This window comes from Pseudopipra pipra, chromosome 10 (assembly GCF_036250125.1).
Source record: "Pseudopipra pipra isolate bDixPip1 chromosome 10, bDixPip1.hap1, whole genome shotgun sequence".
Classification (NCBI taxonomy): domain Eukaryota; kingdom Metazoa; phylum Chordata; class Aves; order Passeriformes; family Pipridae; genus Pseudopipra; species Pseudopipra pipra.
In genome coordinates this window covers 22886515-22906887 of record NC_087558.1, presented here as the reverse complement: position 1 = coordinate 22906887, position 20373 = coordinate 22886515, and the positions used below count along the sequence as shown (strand labels likewise).

General features: G+C 48.0%; 1 protein-coding gene across 3 annotated transcripts in view; it reads right to left on the bottom strand.

Moving 5' to 3' along the window:
• The window catches only part of INPP5D (inositol polyphosphate-5-phosphatase D), a 53595-nt gene that overhangs the window by 5811 nt on the left and 27411 nt on the right, over positions 1-20373 (bottom strand). The window contains exons 4-24 of one of the 3 annotated variants that reach the window (XM_064666710.1): positions 19960-20110; positions 17824-17995; positions 16429-16569; positions 13031-13118; positions 12275-12355; positions 12025-12096; positions 11631-11754; positions 10444-10550; positions 9830-9932; positions 8812-9008; positions 7968-8085; positions 7352-7448; positions 6127-6265; positions 5381-5489; positions 5139-5227; positions 4821-4902; positions 3586-3684; positions 3342-3455; positions 2151-2233; positions 1057-1144; positions 186-335 (exon numbers count right to left, since the gene is read on the bottom strand). In XM_064666710.1, the coding sequence (XP_064522780.1) occupies positions 186-335; positions 1057-1144; positions 2151-2233; positions 3342-3455; positions 3586-3684; positions 4821-4902; positions 5139-5227; positions 5381-5489; positions 6127-6265; positions 7352-7448; positions 7968-8085; positions 8812-9008; positions 9830-9932; positions 10444-10550; positions 11631-11754; positions 12025-12096; positions 12275-12355; positions 13031-13118; positions 16429-16569; positions 17824-17995; positions 19960-20110 (2404 nt within the window). The remainder of the gene's footprint in view (positions 1-185; positions 336-1056; positions 1145-2150; positions 2234-3341; positions 3456-3585; positions 3685-4820; positions 4903-5138; positions 5228-5380; positions 5490-6126; positions 6266-7351; positions 7449-7967; positions 8086-8811; positions 9009-9829; positions 9933-10443; positions 10551-11630; positions 11755-12024; positions 12097-12274; positions 12356-13030; positions 13119-16428; positions 16570-17823; positions 17996-19959; positions 20111-20373) is intronic. The other 2 variants (XM_064666709.1, XM_064666711.1) reach the window with 2 other exon arrangements.

Here is a 20373-nt window from a genome sequence, read left to right as displayed (position 1 = left end):
GAGTACAGGTATCCTCCTGAGAACTAACAATACTCACAGCTCTTTTCAGTCAGCATCAAAGGGACTTGCCTCTTTGGGACTATAAGCACTGCAGGGGTAATTTTCACCTCCTTGACAGTTATCAGAAATCTTTCCAGGTGAATACTCTCTAGGGTGAGCATTGCAGAGATGATGACATTCCTTACCATACAGCTTCTCTCTCTGTTTCCCTTGTGATGTTTGCAACTTGATTTCACCTTGGAAGACTCCTGTTTTCTCTCCGTGGTGTGTCAGCACAGTGTGGATAGGAGCTAAGGATTCTGTTGCTTCTATTCTCAGGGCAATGCAGCCTTCCCCTAAAAGACAACGAGGAGACAATGAGCCTGAGATTGAGGAAAAAAAGCACTGAAATCTCTTGTGTCATCTACTATCACTGTGCTGCAATTACTGGAGAGAACCTGCTTTGGATCACAGCAAGGTGTGTATTATCTCCTGAGAAATCAGGGACATTCATTTAACTTCAAATATGTGTGAAAGATCTGGGCACTGGAGATATCTGTGAGTGACTGCAGTGTTCTGAGCTTCCATTCCTGGTAAGGAAAACACGAGCCTGTGGCTGCTATTTCAGTTAATGGGATTTCAGCAAAGAGCCTTCTGTGGACAAGGACTGCAGTCTCTGGCTGCTGAGAATTTGGAAGCCAGCAGCACTGCCAAATCCTTTTCTGTAGCCAGGAGAAATGCCTCAAGTAAGTGCAAGTGAAACAGGATTTGAATATTCTGAATAAACCCATTTAACCAGATTGACTCCTGATTTAATTCCTGTACTTTCTTTTTAAGCCATTGCTCTTTTAGAGCTGGTAAAGCTCACACAGGTTGTTGCTTCATATTTCTCTAATCATACTTACCTCACAAACTATTGTCCACAGTGTATTTTTGTGTATGTTGAATTCTAAGTCAGAAGTCAGAGTATCATAGATGTTCTGTAAGAGTTACTTCTGTTCTCTCCCACTCTTTCAGTGGTTTGGAAGAATCTAAGTAGATTTTGACTGATCCAGAACTTCAGAGCTAAGCACTTACCATAAGATTCATCACTGTCTGATGACTTAATGCTGATCAGGATGTGTTGATCCAGGAGGTATTCCGGGTCTGAAATAATTGGGGTCAGCTGCAAAGACAAGTTAAGGTGGGTCAATAAAATAGATGGGCTACAGGAGCACAGTTCTCCCCGTGCCTCAGTCCCAAATGAGGACAAAGCTGCTGGATAAACCCTTGAGGATATCATGTCACCTCCAGGATCAGCCTCTTTGCTGGTGTTTGGACATCTGTGGGAGAAGGCTGCACACTCTTGCTCCCAGCACAGCAGATGGGACGCTGCAAATCTAACACTCATGGGATGAACTGCAGTTTTCTCATGCAGTGCAGGCCTGAAAATTGCTCAGGGAAGAAGGGATCTGGACTCTGATTACAGTCTGTTCCCAAAAATCTGTTTGGCTGTTGTTACAATCACTTATTGAAGAGCCTTTCCCTAAGCTCTCAGTGTAATGCACTCTTTCCAAAATCAGCATATTTTCTTTTGAGACTATTTAGAAGGGTACTGACAGGAACATTTGCTCCAAATCCAGGAGCTCCTGTAGTTCTTCCAGCTCCCACCATGCCAAGAAATGGAGACTAGCTCTGATCTCAAGGACAGGACTTGTGTCTGACACTGACACACAGAACACTGCTTCTGGCCATCGATGCTCTTTTTAACATAGGTAAAAAATATGTAATCAACTCTTCTAAAAAATACCAAGAGAAAACTTTTTCTGACCAGGCAAAAAACTCCAGAGCTATCCTTTAAGATGTTTTATTTTCCATCTAAAACTAAAAAAAAAAAGGGGCCTACTTAAAACACTTGTCAGCATAGTTACACTCAATAAACAGGTGAGAAAAAAGTCATGTTCCTGAATGGCATAATCATGCCAGCAAAATTCCTGATAGAGATGTAAGTCCTTTCCTGCTTATAACATGCTCTGTTTAGCTTAAGCCCATTCTGCATTCTTACAGTCTCTTTGAGTCTAAACAAGACCACAACCACGTTCCTGCACAAAATGTTTATATATATGTTGCTTATGGGATGAAGGTGGAAGGCTTCTCTTCCATATGGATATGGAAGCACAGTCCCAGCCTACCTTTGGAAGTGCATCGACGAACTTTACCACGAGCTCCCCTTCATTCCCATCCTCATTTTCTCCTTCCTGGCTCTTTACAAAACCTGCAAAGGGACAAGAAAGGAGTTTACCAGAAGAGAGGCAGCAAGAATGGGGCTACAAATCCTTTTCACATGCCACGCTCCAAAAGGCCTACAGTTATTTTCCCACTTGGACACAGATTTTAAAATTATTAAGAAGCTTAAAGCCTTAGCTTTGGGTGAATGTTTACACAGTAAATTTACAAGTGATTTTACTGGAGCATTGTTAAATGGTTTAATTTTACAGTTAAACTTGGCACTGAACAGCTCAGTGCATACATGGACTGGAGGATAAGAACATGACAGGTCTTCCTACGCCACTCAAGATAGCACACTTTTGAAATTCTAATTTAAGATTCGTAATACACTGTTTCCATAGAAATTTATGCAAATTTTGATACAGCCAAAAAATAATCTTTTATGGAACTGTCTCTTCCACCGCGCTCTGACACGCGATAATGTGCTGAAGCAAACACCACAGCACACTGTCCCACTTACAGAAGCAGCCCTGGGATGGGGGTTTAAAAAACCCCAGCAAGGGCAGGGAGGCTCGTGTTACATAAACAGCTGAGACTCAGCCCCGCAGCACAGGGCCAGGGAGGGAAACCTGCAGCACTGGGAGGACACAGTCCCACTTACACAGTCAAATCACTTGCTTTCCTTTCACTTTTAGCTGATGCTCTGACTTATTCTTTGTTAAACCAGGGTAATTCAATTATTTAAAATTACCTTTATTAGCATAATGCAGGTGCATTATTTTGGAAGCACCTGATTTTGCAGCAGGCACAATCAGACATTTAATCAATCACGTTTTCTAAGTAGAGATTTTCTATGTGATGAGCAAGAACAGCACGTGTCTCTCTTCAAGAAGGAAACAATCAGATTGCCAAAGAAGATGGAAGAATTGGTGAAAGGCAGTTGGATTACAGCTCCCTTGGCTGTGGGGTTTGGATTGTATGGCTGACAGTATGGGCTGACTTGTAAACTACAACAAATCTTTAGGACATCCCTTTTTTGCATTGGAACAAGTGATCCACACATCTGTTTTTTTAGATCAAAGCAAGAAGAAGGGGAACTAATCCAAACAAGCAGAAAACTTTGACAGAAGTAATAAGGATGGGCAAAGCCATACTTTCTAAGCAGCTAGAATGAAACTCAATGTAGAACTTGGTCTGGGACTTGGTCTTCAGAGTGGCGCAGCAGTGCAGGAACTCTATCTCCCCTTGGGAATCTGTGTACTTGGAGTCTAGGAAAGAGGAAGGAGATAAAGAGAGGGCATTTTAAAGTGGACTCTTTAAGACTCATCTTTTTCTTTCTGCATATACAAAGCACTACATTTTGTATCCCAAGGTGAAGATGGCACACTGGCACCCAACCTGACTGACCGTTCTTGGAGACAAACTGTGAGGTAACTCCCACTTCAAAGGTGGCAAAGACAGGACTGTGGTCACTGGTCATGATGTCAGTGGTGCAGCCTGCCAGCGAGAAAGGGAGGATAGTTACTGCCCTGCTCCAGGGAGATCTCTGCCACAGAAATACTGGGTGGGAATCTTCCAGAAAACCTCACAGTCACTGCGGTAACTGTCTCTAGTCAAAGGTATTTCTTTACATAATCCCATGTCAGTATGCAGGAAGGTAACTCTTCTGTCAGAACACAGAAAGATTTGATTAATGGACCCAATTTTACCATATCATTTTGCAAGCGACTGTCAGTGGTGGATTTCCCCAGCACAAAAGTCCTTTGCAGGCTTCCCGGTTGCCTCTGCAACAGGCACAGCTAATTAAAGGTCTAATGTGGCAGGAAATTACACAAGAATAGGCTGGTGCTACTTCAGTGCTACAGAGCAACTCCTGGCCTAAGTTAACAGTGAGTGAGCAGGGCCTGATTTGCCCTAAGCACACACTGAGATCCAGCAAGCCCAGTCTTTCTACAGGTGCATATTTGACCACACACCCCAGCATCATGGCTTGGTGATCAGATCAGTCCACCCTGAGAGAGCCCTGTTCTCAATCCCATGAATAGGAAACCATCAACATCATACTCAGATGCTCAGTCCTACATATAGCCACTGACATTTCAGCAACTGGTACTGAGTCTTTTTTTAAACAGGTCTTGTGGGCTTTCTCTCTTCCCTGCACTGCACTTCTGTGATGCTTCTCAGCAGGAAAGGGAACAGGCTCTTGGTACCACACAGTCCTTCTGGCATATGATTTGATAGAGGAAAGAGGTTTGCAGCTCCAGCCTCTGCAGACTGGACTGTGCACACAGGGTCTGCCCTGCTGGCACCACCAAGTGAGGAGTTCCTGGTGGTAACTGCACAGGAAAAGTGGTGGTTGTTGCCAGGAAATATTTGGTGTAAAGTGATCCTACAGCATGGCCTAGAGCTGGACAGCTGCAGCTGTTCGTGTTCTGCACGTAAAAGAATAACAGAATTAATTCTCAACACTGGAAGGTTACAGGCAGAGAGATTTGGCTCTCCACTGCCTGGTTTAACATCAGGTCTCTCTATGCTGAGTGCCTGGCAGTGCAGGGAGATCCTGCAGACTCTGCTCTGAATCATTTCCGTTTCAGACTGATTGCCTTGCTATCTGCAATCTGTTATCTACCCACCATAGGACTGACACACAACGTGCACCATGGGGTAGGATTTCCAGAGCACTCGATCACACCAGGATGGCAAATTGTACTTCATCTGCAAAAAAACCGAAATGATGTCAAGAAGAAGGGAAAGGACTAGTTCACAAAAGGACAGGAAATTCGCTCCCCCAAGCACCACATATTTGTGTCAAGTCTGTTTGTTTGTATTGACTCCTTTCTAAACGTTACAAGGGCAGGAAATGCAGAGATTGGTTTAGGAAATTTTCTTCTGTAGGAGGTACTTTCCCTGCTCTGCCATGTACCTCAGAAGGGAACTCAGGTTTCACCTACCCCCGTAGCCTTTTGCTTGGTGTAAGCGTACTTCTCCCGGCTGCCTCTCTCAAAGCGGTAGGTTGGAGCAAATGTGATTTCTTCTTCCTCTGGAACAGGGAGAGCTCTGTCACAGCCTGGCCCGTGGGCAACCCTCCTCTGGGCAGGACAGCCACTGCCCCCGTGCAGCTGCCCCACAGCAGGGCTGGCAGAGAGAGTTGGTGGGAGTGGGAGAGAACCTGCCAGCCAAGCCAAAACCTCACCGAACTGCAGGAACACCTTTTGGTCTTTCCTCTCGAGGAGAAGCTGGTCGAAAGCCAGCAGCTCCGGATACTGCTGCTGCCTGATCTTCTGGATAATATTCTCTGCTTCCTGCCAACAGGGAAACAGCAGAGCTGCAGATGATGCAAAACCTTCTTATAAATACTCCCTGCTCTGGTGAACTGGCAAATGCTCTTGAACTGTTTCACAGAGCTGTACCTCTGCCACTTCCCCACCTTTCCCTTCACGGAGAGGCCTCACTCTTTGCTGCATGGATGAACATTTGTCTATCAAAACAGGCATCAAAATGCCCACACATCCCCTGCATAAGCACACACACAACCACATGCACATCAACACCAGGCTTGCTGTTGTCTCCCACCTACTGAAACGGATCCAGTATTTATGATGCCTTGCCTGTTCCTGAAGGCCTGTTCTGAGCCATTCCAAGCTCATCAAACAGAGCAGAAAGGCAGCTGCTTGTTCACAGTGGGAAGGGAAGTTGGGAGGTCTGGGGAAGCGAGGCTGCCTGAAGCAGCAAAGTGTGCCAGATGGCATTCCTGGGTCCATTAATCCTTGGAGAGGGCAAAGGGGATTTCCTTGCTTTCCCTCAACTGGCACCACACTCATGCCCTGGGGATCCCTTCTGTCTCCTCTCTTTTTGCCACGTTGCCCTAGGCTGGACAAAGACAGAGCTGCTCTGGCAGCTCAGGGAGCTGCCCCTGCAGGGGTCAGGGCCCCCCCTCACCGCCGGGGGCTGCTCCACGCGGTAGTTCAGGTCCCCCAGCCAGAACAGGTGAGTGAAGCGATGAGTGATGTTGAACGGACTCAGTTTCTTGTCTCCCAGTGTCAGGAAGCGCAGGATGTTCGTGTAGTTCTGGTTGCGTCTGTCAAGACAAGAAAGATCTGCCTGACACACTAAATTGCCATGCAATTCCCCAGTGCCTGGGTTGGCAGGGGCTGCTGCTTTCCCAGGCAGGAACCGATTCAACTCGACAGCTCGAGAGGAGCACGTCAGAAACAGAACTTGCCACCCCAGCCACGTGCTGCTCCTCAGACCAGGGAACGTGCTCCTAAAGCCACTTTTTCTGCCTCCCAGGGCTCTCCCTTTCCAAGCTACATGTCCTAGAAACCCAGCATTAGATGGTTGCCTTCAGATTTCACCTGCAAATGAATAACTAGATTTTGGCAGTTATTCCAGACCCTGGAGAACTCTTCCATAAGAGTTAACTCCATCAGTGGCAAAGACCCTGTGCAGAAATCCCACACCATCTGTGTTCTGCACTGGGCAAGATGGCAAAGCCAATATCTTCATTTCAAATCCTCTTTGTTTTCAAAACCAGTCCTTCCAACAGCCCTGGCTCCTCCCAGTGTGGGCACAGATCTCCCACTGGTGTCAGGAGCTTTGCCTTCCAGTCCTGTGCAGAACCCACCTAGACCAGAAACACTCCTTTCACAGCTGGGTATAGAGAATCAGCCACCATGGAGATATTCCTGTGCTACACACGCCTCCCTCTCGGCATTCCTGACAGCTCTGCCTGGCAGGACCTTTCTCAGCTGTTCCCCAGGGCACAGCACAGCTCCTGTGCTCACAGCACTGCCTACAGTGAGGAGGCAGACAGTCCCCTTCAGTACATTATTCTGGGATGGGAGAAACCTTCCCACATCTCTCCAAGACATCGTAGATGTGGGAACTGTTTTCCTTGTTCACTGGGCTTGCGTAGCAGGTCATGCAAGTGTTGTGTGAGACATTTACACTCAGCTCTGAAATCATTTTGCTGGCTGTTTTCCCTGCACCCATGGCCACATAGCAGAAGTCCCTTGTTCAAATGCCTTCCCAGGAGACATTAACAATTCTTTTATGGCCAGGAAGACATGTTTGTGTCTGTCTAGTGAGCCCCCCTTCCAAACACGGCCCAGAGAATTTCACCCTGGGTCAACAGCCATTTTTTAAAGGGGAGGATGTATCTTACCTGTGTTTCTTTTCACTTCCAGAAGTCAAATGGCTGTTAACAAACCCAAAGGAGGTTCCATTAAACATGAATGACACCCCCACCGCTCCTTTATTACCTGGAAAAAGATAAGCAAAAAATGTCAAGAAATCAATCCATCTCCAGGCTGAGTCTAGCAAAGATAATAATGCACCAAACATGTCTTAAGTGAAGTGGAGGATGGAGAAGAGAAATAACTTGACTTAATCAGCACAGAAAGAATTAGTACATGCAGAGAAAGAATTAGTACATGCAGCACAGATTGTGGCAACAAATTTATTAAGGATGCTAAAAAAACTTAGTTGAAAGAAAAGAAGTGCATTTTCCCAATGAAACCCAAGAAAGAGCAACCCAATAGCCAGTCAAACATGTTTGCTGGGAATATAAATATATATGTGTGTGCTATGTACACAGACAAATAGATTTCCTCTCTTACAGAGTAAGAGGTAATCAGTGCTATTGGGATACAACTTTAGGACCACTGGTGCCACATAAATTTTGTCCCAGGAGTCTTGTGGAGGAAGAGCTGTTCCATGTCAAGGAACATTTGGCACGGACAGATCCCAGATCCCTGGATGGGACCAGGGTTGCTCCTCACCCAGGGTGTTTGCGATGCCCGTCTTCACGTTGTCTGTGCAGATGTGGCTGATGCGGTTCTCGTGTTCTGGCTTGGCCAGTACCACTATCCTGATGTTCCAGAGGGTATGGATAGCTATCTGCAGGGATGGGAAGGTTAGAGATTACACTTCTGCACATCCCTGCAGAGGTGCAGTATAGCTGCAGCCTTCCAACTCCTTCTGTAGTCCTTCTCCTACACAGATTTTCTTCCTGTGCTCAGGATATGTTTGCAGTCATTTTAATCAAAGGTGGGAGGAAGGACCTTGCTATTTTCTAGTGCTTTTTTCTAGTTGAACTTTGGATTACCTTGCTTGCACAAGATAGTTTCCTAATCACCATGAGAGTTAGAAGTCCTGTGGCTTTCCAGCTATGCTTAGATTTGTTTCTTGACATCACTTAAACTCATGAATGTCCAAACCTGGTCTTATTAAGTTTATTTCATGGCTGTGGCTGTGTACCTTGAAAGTGCAATAGCCTAGGGCAAGATCTTGGCTACAGCTGGCTCAGGAAGTTTTACAGTATCCTCCTTTTTTAAGGTCAAAATAACAGCACCACCTGAGTCAAGTTCTCAGCACCTGCCCTTGCTCCCAGCCTGGCAGGGTCCCTGCTTTGCCAGTGGGGGGTCACTGTCCATAGCAATGTGCCCATCTGGCCAGCTCCAGGGGAGGATCTCCATACAGTCAGTTCACTCTCCCTCATCCAAATGCAATGAGGGAAGGGGAGGAGATGTAGGCAAAATCCCACTTATTCCTATTTCTTTTATTTGAACAACTTGTACTCCTCATATGCCCAAGTTACGTGCAATAACTGGAATAACTCCTCACCACTTTGAAGCTGATACTGGTGATTTCCTGCAGAGATTGTCTCAGTGTCTCCAGCCATTCCTTCTCCCCTTGGGGATCCTCCTGGGTGCCAATCACATAGATGTCATGAGGAATGTAGTCAGCAGTGTCGTCACGGGTCTTCCCCTGCCCCTTGGAGAGGAACCAGGAGGTGATCTTCTTTGGGGGAGGTGCTGCACCTTTTATTAACAAATCCAACACCAAAGGAAATCAGAGTGTGTCCTGTCAAACCCAGGATGCAGATAACACGTGGGGACAGAAATGACAGCCTTCACATTGACTCCACCACACATCAGTTCCGTATCACACTCTTCTAAGATGACAAAGATGTTATCCCCACCTGAGTCACCAATGAAGGAGTGACTGTGCTTTGGCCACTTTGCTCTGTTTCATCAGCTTACCAAAGCCAAGGCTAGCCAAGGGTAAAGGCAGGGAGCTGTACTCCTCCTGGCCTGCCACTGCCTTCACCTCACTTCTTAAGCATGACCAAGCAAAGACAGCTCAGCTCACAACAGCTGAACCAGACTTTTCTCCCAAAATGGGAAAAAGAACTTAAATCCCACTGCCCTCACCTACACCTTGTCCCCTTCTCTAAATATTGCAGACCCTCAGCTCTCTTCCCAGGCTGGACACGAACCATCCTAGTCAGGGGCAGAGCAGCTGACAGGCAGGGGGTGGAGCTGCTCCTGTCCTGTCTGCAAGGTGGAGGATGATGTACACTGCTGAGCCAGCTTTGTGCCAGCCACAGTTCCCTGGCACTGGAGGAATCCTTCAGTACCCATCAGGGACAACCTCGTGGTCCTTTGACTGGAGCCACGAGAAGTGTCAAACCACATGCAGGAATAAGTCTGGATCTCAGCTCTTCCCCTGTGCCAGTGAGACAGCCCTGGTGTGGGGATCTGCCATGGGACACACACAGTGTCTGGAGCTCACCCTGGCAGCTGAGCACACATTTGGACAAGTGTCTGAAGGAACACCCATGTCAGAAGAGAGCCCATACCCATATTCCAGGTCCCAATGAAGATGGTGATCATATCAGGCTCTGGTTGCTCTGAGTGTTTATTCTTCATCTGTTGCAGAAGCTGACAGAACCCTTCTCTCTTCTAGACAGGGAGGAGCAGAGACAATTAATGAGATGCTTAACTCCTCCAACACAACCTCCTGACAAACTAGCTGAACCAGGAAATTCCCAGCACACTTGAAGGGCAGATTGTTCCTCCACCATCCTGAAACCTTCCAAGAGGCTGTCTTTCCTGTGGTGCTTTTTTAGGCACTTAGCCTGTGCATTGCTCTAACAAGTGCTGAGCTGGTCAGAAGTCTCTTCTTCCCTCTTGTTTGTCTATATGAGCCTTTCTGCAGCTGCCATCACAGAGTTCTTGCCTCTCCTCACTGTCCTCCTGCCCCAGTGACAGCCCCGAGTATGGCTCTCCAGTACCTCCCTTTACACACACCTGTTCATTTTCTGAACGTTTCCAGAACAAAGGAGAAATTTATTTTTTGCAAAGCCAAGCACCATCCTTCAGCAGTTCCTCTTTCTGCCAAGGAATGCCCCGTGTGCCACTCCCCCCCAGGTACCTGCTCCAGGCTGGCAGGAAGGGAGCACCGTGTAAGTACCTTGGAATCAGAAAAAACATATTCCTTCCGCTGTGTTTTTTCTTTTTCTGTTTCCAGCACAATCACCAGTTTGTTTGGGAGCTTCTGGGACTTGATAAGCTGTAAGACTGAACAGAGGCTGGGTGTCATGAGCTGCAGCCATTGAGAGGAAGATCCCCCCAGAACAAGCAGGGCTTTGCTTGCAGGCTCAGGATTTACGTGGTCTCTCGTGACTGGGACTCACTTTGCTCCACAGATCTGCATTTTAATGGGGCTTAATCCTGCTCTCTATAGGAACAGATTTGGACTCAAAGGGAAAGGACCTCCAAAGCTCATTCTACCTGGAGTTCCTGTCCATCCCAAGCCCTGCAGCCTGAAGTGAAGCCTTGGCTTCCTGCAGGCAATCCTGTATTCCGAGCCAGCCTACATATATTCCTTCCCCATCTGCGAAAGAGGATGTAAAACCTCATTTGGTGGTAAAGGTGATTTCTCCCCATCTAAAACAGCAGCTAAGTAACTATGAACACCAGGTGGAAAAAGCCATATATGAAAGCTCATCTTTTCAGTCGCTGCCAGCAACAGGTTGGTTTTCTAGCAGGAGAGAGCCCAAGGGCATCATTTACTCTCTGATAAATCTGTTTGGCTCAGTCTCAGTGGGCTGCCTGTCCAGAAACACAACAGAAAAAAAAAAAAAAAGGGAAGTTGTTTGAATTGGGCCTTCACAGACCAAGCTGGCATTGCTCATCAGGGCACATACTGATTTACATACCAAAAAAATCAAGGGAAATTCAGTGAAAAATGTTACTGAAACTGAGTGTTTGGCTTTTTACCATTGAACATCATCAGAGAAGTCAGTATGTTCCTGCAGAATGTCTTTCTTCAAGTGACATTGCTTTTCAGTAGAAAAATGGGTCTATTGCAACCAGCTCTGCAGGGAATCTTCTACCAAAACCTGCTCCCCTGTAGTCCTGGTGTCTTCATTTAGACCAGAAAGCAGAGTCTAAAACAATTTGTGAAAGCTGGTTATCCCAGTCACGACTCCCTGGTCTCTGTCTAGCCTGACTAGAGCCTTGTACAACACCCAGGACCTAGCAGAAATCCCTGCCCTCTGGGCCAAACCTTGTCCCAAGTGGAGCCAAAGGGAACCCCTCCCCATCATCCTGGAGACCCAGAGTCTAGTCCAGCATTTGTGACCTTAAGCATCTTACTTTTCTTGTGGGTATAAAACTTGTCTTCTGGACCATCCTTAGATCTCTTGATAATCAGTTTTCCCATTTCCACATCAACCTTGAGTTGTATTTTTGAGAAAATCCCTAGGGAGTCAGCTTTCACCTATTGGAAGACAGAGAGGTTTCTTGTGAGCGATCAATGCTTCAGTAACACTTATTACAAATGCAACATTCCCCTGAATTCCTGGACACATATCATTATGCCAGTCTCACTAGACATCTCTTAAGCTTTTGCATGGTGCTAAACAGCATCCAAGAATAGCTGTTATCTCTGTGGCAGCACAGCAAAGTTCCCAGGAACTGAGATACCAACATAAATCTGTGTTACTGTCCTTCCACATTATGATCAGCATCATTAAAGAAGTACATTTACCTCAAAAGTGACAGGGGGAATAAGGGAGCGCCGGTGTGTTGAATCAGGACCTTCAATCAACAGTGTTTTCACCTGTAAAAGAATTTATGTGTAATTTATTGCACTTGGTGATTCTGCATTACACTGACAGCGATGAGATCAGAGTAATCTAATCTTAGTGTAGCAGAGGACTGCACTGATGATGAACAAGAAACATAACTAGAGGCAAAAGATGACAGAAAGACAACATAAAACAGCTTTAGAACTCTACCTTTTCTTCAATAGAAGACAGCAAAGAAATCAGCTGGTTGAGTTTCAATACAATATTGACTGGACTTGCTTCGCCAAGCATCTGAAACCACAGCACAATAACAAAAAGAAAAAGAGAGGTGGATGATTTCCAAATCCCTGGAGCATGGCCTGGAGTGCAGCCCCAGGAACACCCCACACACAGAGCAAGGAGCACCACCTGTACCTCTGCCACAATGACCTGTAATGGGCAGCACAAGAGCATGGAGTGTGGCTGAACATGCAGAAGTATGGGAGCATAGAAGGACAAATCCAAAAGCCTTTTCCATAAGTTAGAGGCAGCTGCCCGTGCAAGGGGGTCACCTTGCTGCTGGGGGGCAGGTTTGCATGACCAGCTCTGGGGCTCAACATACAGAAGTCCTGGACTTTTGGCTTTCTAGCAGGGAGAGGAAGGTCATGGGGACTTAAGTGGGTTTGGGAGAAGGAAGGATTTGGCAGTGAAACATCCTGGAGTGAAGTTTATGGAAAAAGAAGTGTGCAGTCCCAGCCCACAAGCTGAGGGAGGGTGGGGAGGTGGAGTCCTCAGGCAGCTGGTGGTACTTTCCTCTGGGGCAGAAAGGGGGGCAGGCATAAGGGGCTATGTGGGATATAAGTCACTGTGTGCCCCCTGCACTGCAGGCAGGCAGTGAGGAGAACAGAAGTGGCACCTGATCCCCCAGCCCCTCCCTGCTCCAGCCACACTGCCCCCTCCTCCCCTCCCACCCGCCAGCCCCCTTACCTGGGAGCGCTGGTGGACACCGGGGTGCAGCTGCTGCTCAAACACCTTCTGGATGGATTCCAGGGATGGCAGAGTCCTAGAGGCCTCACTGGGGACAGAGACACAGCAGAGGTCTAAGGCTCTGGCTCTAAGGGTCCCTGGGACAAAGCTGCACAGCAGACTGTGGGCACACGGTCACACGGGGCCTGCCCTCGCCACGTGCCCTCCGAGCTGCTGGGAGGGTGATGGGAGCATTTCCCAGCTGCTGCAGTGACACTGCCAACAAGGCAGGTGACTCAGGCAGTGACTTTGCCTTGCTTGGCCACACTGGCTGTTCCTTGGGGTTTGTTCTGGAGATTCTAACTTTCTCCCCAGAAAGATACCCCAGACTTGGCCAAACCTGAGGACACAGAGTAAAACCAGCATCAACCCAACTATGCCAGCTCATAGATCAAAGTGCACTCAAATGTCTCACAGCCCAGTGCAGTTTGGTGCCTCTGAACGCTGCAGGGCTGGGAGCAGCTCGGCTCAACGCAGGTCCTGTGTAGCTGCTGAGGCTGACACAGGCTGCTGGGGACAGTGCTGGGGACAGCGTGCAAAGAGGAAATTAATTCTCAGATATTTCATCTCCCATGACAAAGAGGGGCCGAGCCCAGCAGGAGGGTGGAAGGGCCAGCCTTTCATCCTGAGCAGAGCCCTGGGTAACAATGAGGTTCCCTGAGCAGTTCCCCGTTAGATTGCACAGGATGCTCATTTGTCAAACGCTGCGTGTGAGTTTGGCACAGGAGGTGCGGCGATAATGAGGAGACTCATCAGGGAAAGAGCAGCCAGGGAGCACAGGTCAGCAGGAAGGCAATGCTGGGGAGCAGTGCTGGCATGCTTGCATTGTGTCTAGTCAACGCTGGATATTAATGATTTCCCTCACTTTCCTACATCTGAATGGACTGGATTTTATTCCCTGTTTGCTGGGGAAAGTGCTCCAAAGTGAAAGTATCGCTGTCTGAAGATCAGATATTTGTCTAGGTGTTGAACCATGGATGATTAGTGGCCTAAATTAAGCATTCATGTGTGAAATTTCAGTCTGAAAGAACCATGGGGCGCAAAGAAGCACAAGGCACTTGTAGGAGTCTGGTTCTGCTAATCTTAGTCCTCCAACACCACTATTCAGCTCTGGATCCCCTAGGGCCAGCGTCACTTCAAAGGCCTTTGGCCCCAAACCCAAGACTTCCACTGATTTCTGCAGCCATGGAACCAGGCCCCAGGAGACTGCATGCAGTTGCAGGAGCACTGGGCCAAGTTCAGTTTGGGAAGAATGAAAGGATATTTTCTGTGACCAAAAGTGCAGGCCGTGCAGGCCTGTCTCTCGAAAATACACAGCAAGAGCTGTTTGAAGCAACTCAGAAGTGATTTCTCATGGGAAAACTGCCCTCTGCTTACAGTGCAACCTGTAGGGTAAGTATGATGAGGAGGAAGAGCATCTGAAGGCATTCAATCTCACCAAAACCACAGGGTGGTTTTACTGGCACTTGTAACTCCTTTCGTTTTCTTTTCTTGACAGTATAAACACATTTAGTGATCTTTGTTGAAGTGTCAGAAGCCACATGCAGTGGCACAAGTGCTTGAAAAACTGCCTTAAAAGCTCTCTGTGCAAATTATCCAGTGAGGGAGAATAAACAAGAACATGCAGAGCAGCAATTGATGACCAAATGATGGCTTTGGACAGTAGCAGATTGAATAGGTCACTATTGGTGTTTTTTGCTTAAAGCTGAACAAATCCATTCATATGAGCAGCCCCAGTCTCCATGAGTCAGCTGTCCAGCTGCTGGAGGATTCCCCTGGCCAAGGAACTCCTTGTATGCCAATTGCTTTTAGCACCAAATGGCTCTCAAAGGTACCCATCAGCCTTACAAGTCTCTTTTGTTCCATTTTCAGTACAAGAGTGGCTGCTCCGTTGCCCCCGGGCTCTGAGAAGGAGATATGCCATGGCTGTCCTGACCCCTTGGCCACAGCTAGCTCTAGGAGGTAGCAGCAGCTTGCAGCAGAGTTAAACCAGCTTTCCCAGTCTCTGATGCACACTGGGGTCCAGTCCTTGCTTAACTCATCAGGGATCAAAGAGCTCACAAACTTCACACTCTGGTCTGCTGTGGCCCAGCTCTGCTTGAGCTCCTTGGTCAGAAAAGGGTCCTGCACCTGCCCGTGGATAACACCCAAACTGCAAAGGGCATAGTTATAGGATGTCACTTCACAAAGTCCAGTCCCCAAAACTCCTACAGAAAGTCTGGGAATGTAAAAGGTGCCCTGGCAGTTGAAGGAATTACAGACCTGTTGCACCTCCTTCCTTGCCATTCCACATGCATTTATGAGGAGTAGGGTTGTGAAATCCAGGTAAGCTGAAGCAGAATAAGAAGCTGGTAATGGACGAATCCAGCCATCCTCAGAACAGCAGCACTGGAGGTGTTTCAGTAACACAAGACTCTCACTTGTGAGTTCATTTGAGTTTAGTTTCCATTGTTCAGGTTTATTCTTAGCCAGCCACCTGGGTCTCCCCTTCTGTGGGGGAGAGCAGCAAAACCCCCAGGCAGGGTACAGAGGGTCAGCTCTTCACACAGCCTGCCCTCATCCTCCCAGGGGCCTGGCTGTGGGCACCTGGCTTCTAGGGGAGCAAGAGCAGGCCAGCAGCACCAGCAGCCTCACTGCTGATGCACCAGAGAGAAGGGGATTGCAAGCCATGGATAGCAGTGATGTGCCCTCATGTGCTGCAGGATCTCTGCACAAGGGTGGGCTGATCTCATTCGCTTACGGGCAGCAAGGGGGGAATCACCTCCTTCCACCAGAGAAAGACAGAGCTCTGCAAGGTTTTACTTCCCTGTTGGAGTTTTTCTGTTTGGGACATGGAAGGTCTATAAATAGGAAAGGTAAAATTTGTAGAGTCTAGAGTCTAGGCTTGTTCCTTTTTTCATTTGAGCTGGACTTCACCAACATCAGTGGAATCACTCCAAGTTCATAGTGCATTAGTGGGAAGGAAAATCAGTGTTTAAAACCTAGTTATAGACCAATATGTGCTTGTTTCCATAAATTACTTTTGCTTGACAATTCTGTGGGTGTGATTTATGCATTACCAAATTATACAGTTAATCAGTTAGTGCATTTTTGTTTTGTTTTTTTCTAAACAAAGCATAAAATACAATACTCCACTGACTGAAAGCACCTACAAGGAAACTTCACTGTCAGAGCTTTGTCTTTTTTTACAGATTTCATATCTTTGGAGCAGAATCACAGGTCATGAGATCTAAATATCCTGTTTTTGAGGGCAAGCCAATTTCCTATGCCAGAAATGCGGGTTCTGAATGCATGCACATGGAACCTGTGTTAGACTGCAGTGTTACAGCATTATCCTTTGCAAACCAGCTTCTAGTTACCTGAAGAGTCCTTTGCAAAGGACTGTAAGCAGTTTCTTCAGTTGAGGCAGGTTGCTTGAGCCAGTCTGCACCATCTCGAAGTCACTGACGATGTGAACTCGCAGGTAATCCTGGATGAGTTTAAGATGCTCGTCAGAGACACTGTGAAGAAACAGTAAGGTCAAAAGGCAGCTCTTCTCTCTACTCCCAATAATCAAACAGCTTTCTTAATTTTCTGAACTTCCCACTGCCAGCACACACAGGTGGGGAGCAGTTTGCCTTGGATTTCAGTGTGAACATGCAATTCTGAGAACGGGACGATGGATCCCCTGCCACTGCTGACACCTTCTCCTCGCCCTCCTTCCCCACCCCAAACCCTCTGTGACTCCTGAGCTGCCACGCCAGGGCAAGTCTTTTGATGCCTGGCTTTGCCAAAGTGCCAAAGCCACAGTGGCATCACCAGCCTCGGTAGGTGAAGCCAGGCTGCTGTGAGATCACCAGTGTCAGCAGCTCAGGAGCTCTGGGGAGAGGAAGACTGCCTTTCACCTCACCAAGTTCCACTTTGAAGGTTTTATTCCAAGCAATCCAAAGCAATATTAGGGGGACTGAGACCACAGAGTTGTACAGGGTGCTCCCCTCCTCCCCATCTCCGTGGTGCTCGGACTCCAGCACCTCAGGGAAGGGTGAACCAGGCAGACTGTACGTGCTGTGCTGTCTCGTGCCCTGACAAGTGCAGAAAGTCCCAGCTGGCTGCTTGTGATGATGCAGATGAAATGGTGGAGGCAGCTGAACAAAACTGGGTTTCTCTCAGTCAGCTGCTACTGGGCCACCACAACACAACCTGTGCTGCCGCACACGACCACTGTTTGCTCACAGCCTCCCACTGCCCTGCCAGCAGACATGTCTTCTGATGGTATTTTTGTTTTGTTTCTACACTTTGCAGATCTGGTCATTAAATGTCATGTGGCTTCCTGTAAGGCTTCAGTGCACGTCCAGATTTGACACAGCATGTGGGACAGTGTGAGTCAGACCCATAGCTGGGGCAGATCAGTAAATCTGAGCACCTGGAAATCCACATGCAAGTTTATTCCTTCTGAAGACTGGCTGGTGCTTTCCAACACAATGTGTAGTTTGGGCATATGGCTAATATACCATCCTTTATACTAGAAAGCTACACCTCAGTGGAGAAAGTCTTTTTGATTTTTTAATAATTTAAATTTTAATACTTCAGAAAAGTGTTTTTCCTAGATGACAGCTGGACTGTAAAGAGCAGCCAATGCACTGTCACCAGTAGTATAAATGAGGAGTAATTTCATTCAATCAAATACATTCTCATTTGTCCCAAACACAGAGGCCCAGAGAGCACAGGGCTGGGCTGAAGGCTGGTCCTGCAGCCCTGTGACTTGCCATCCTCACCTGCTCGTGTCCTGGTACTGCAGGCGCTGGAGTAGTGTCTCGGAAAGGGACAGTTTATTACTATCTGCCACTCTGGAGTTTTCAGGGAGAGAGGAGACCTCCTTTGTGTCACCACCCGGCAGTGCCATGAGGATGTTGCGTGGGGGCAGGATGGGAGGCGTGGGCACCAGGTCTGGAGAGGAAGAAGGGAAAGGCACAGTCATCCCAGTACGGCCATCGGACCTCATCCCCCTCAGCCCGGGCAGGGCAGAGCCCCACAGTCCCTGCAGCCACCCCTTCTGAGGGCTCTGTCAGAGCTGGACAGCCCAGGGCTCAGCACTGCCCTGGTCCTGTTCCCAGGGATGCCAGGGAACAGGGACTGCCCTCTTGTGCAGACAGCACCTGCCTGTGCCTGGCAGTGCAACCCTGTCCCAGCCAGTCTGGCCATCCCATCTGCACAGCAATGGAGTTGAGTATAGACTCTAAGCATTTTACAAAACACAGATGTTCTTCACCCATATCATTCCCATTATCATGGGGATCTGCTACTGGGGCAGAAGGGATGGAGGGGTGTAACAGAAAGAGCACCAGAAACTGGAAAGAAGTGAGCAGCTAAAGTAAGGAAATACAGATGGAGAAAATAGACCCCATGATCCAGTAGAGGGGCTGAATATCCTGCCTTGTGTCCTGGGCTGGAAGAACAAAGGGTTTTCCTGCTCTGTCATCCTGCTGCTCAACACACCTCCCTCTCCTGGGAGAAGAGTGGGTTCATCTCCATTGATCCCAGACATGGTCACCTCTCTTTTCATACCAGTTGCTCCAACACTTTGGCACACCTGTCATGTGTAGCCATTTGAGTTGTGAGGTTTTGGTTGATTGTTTCCTAATGGTGGAATTTGCATTACAAAAAGATCCCCAGGACTCATCCACTACTAGTGGGCAGTGCTGTGATTCACAGAGCCACCAAAGCACTGAGCCATGGCACAGTTGGGTGGTGCATCTGCAGGGTGCTCATCTAAGATGGCCAGACATCTGTAGGCCCTACATGGCTCCAGCACCGTGGCACCAAAGTGCCTTAACAAAATCCAACTCTGTACACGAGCAGCCCAGCCCCAGTGCTTTCTCTCTCCATTTGAAGGCTCTTAGTCTTGGCTAGAACTTCATTCCCTGCTGCTTGCCTCTCTCTGTATTATTTTTGCTGTAGTTGCCTCCCCCGCCCTGGAGGCTCAGTGCAGCTGGCCAAAAACCAGGAACATCTTTCCTGAGCAGCTTTGCAAAATGTTGTTCAGTTTCTTCAGGAGGATGGCATACCAAACTCTTCCAGCTCCTGTCAGATATGCATTGGGTTACATAAATGCACACAGACACATTGATCTGCTGTAGTGCACAGGCCTGTCCATCTGTCCCAGGGACTGTGTCCTTCAGACAATTTTATTGTAGTGCTCATCGTTTCCAGACAGACGTCAGAAAGAACAGGAAGGATGGCTCTGTGGGCATGACCTTCCCCTGGGGCTCAGGAGAACAATGACAGATCCAAGGGATGATCCAGGCAAAATCCAAGGAACAATCCAAGACCAATGAGTGTCAGGAACACACATGACATTTCATATAAAATAGTTGGGATGATGCCAATCATATCTCTTCATCTTACATCTGCCTCTGTACACAGAGCTAGACTGTCTGCCACTGCTGGTTCTGACTGTCAGAAATGCCCCCTAGATCAGAGCAGTTGAGGGGGTCTGAGTTTCAGAGGACCCCAGACCCTCAGCAGCTGCAGGTGTGTGGCACTGCAGAGAGAAGAGCTCCAAGGCCTGGGGGCCCATCTCTGCTGTGACAGGGCCCCCACGGGTGCAGTGCAGGGAGAGGGCTGCAGAGGCAGGGGACATGGCTGGACATAAACCAGCTTGAGATCAGGGAGGAACAACAGATTAGCCACCCCACACCAGACAGAGTATAACTCTACAGAGGGTCTCAGTGTATTCCCTCAGGTGAGCTGAACTGATGCTCCAGTACCACACGACTCAGCGTCCTGCCAGCTCAGGCCTCTCTGTGCTCTGCTCCATTTTATGCTCTGGTCCCCTGCCTGCACTGCAGATCTCTAGTCTCAGGATGAGAGTCAAGGGTCTACATCACCAAGTCACCCCACAGGTCTCTTACCAGCATCCTCCTCTAGTTCATCTGCAGGCTCCTCCTCTTCCCGTGGCACTGGATATTTGAGGTGCCATATCAGACCCATGTTCTCCTTCTTGTAAAATTCTATCAGTTCCTCCAAGTTCTCAAAATACTTCACAGGAACACCCTCTGATGCCTGAAACAAAACACAGAGGCAGTCATGCTCTGGGATTTCCTAGCCAGAAACACAGAAGATAAAGTCACAGAGAGAGGAGAAAGCCACTAGTGCTGTCCAGAGAGAGCCAGCCCTGCTCTTGCTGCCCATGTGAGCACAGGCTGAGTGGAACAGCTCCTGCAGCACAAACAGAAACAGATACGCTCACAGTTCAAGCCAGAGTCAGCACAAACACCAACCTCAAAGACTCACTGAAGCCAAGTGCAAGAGCTCTCTCGCTGGAC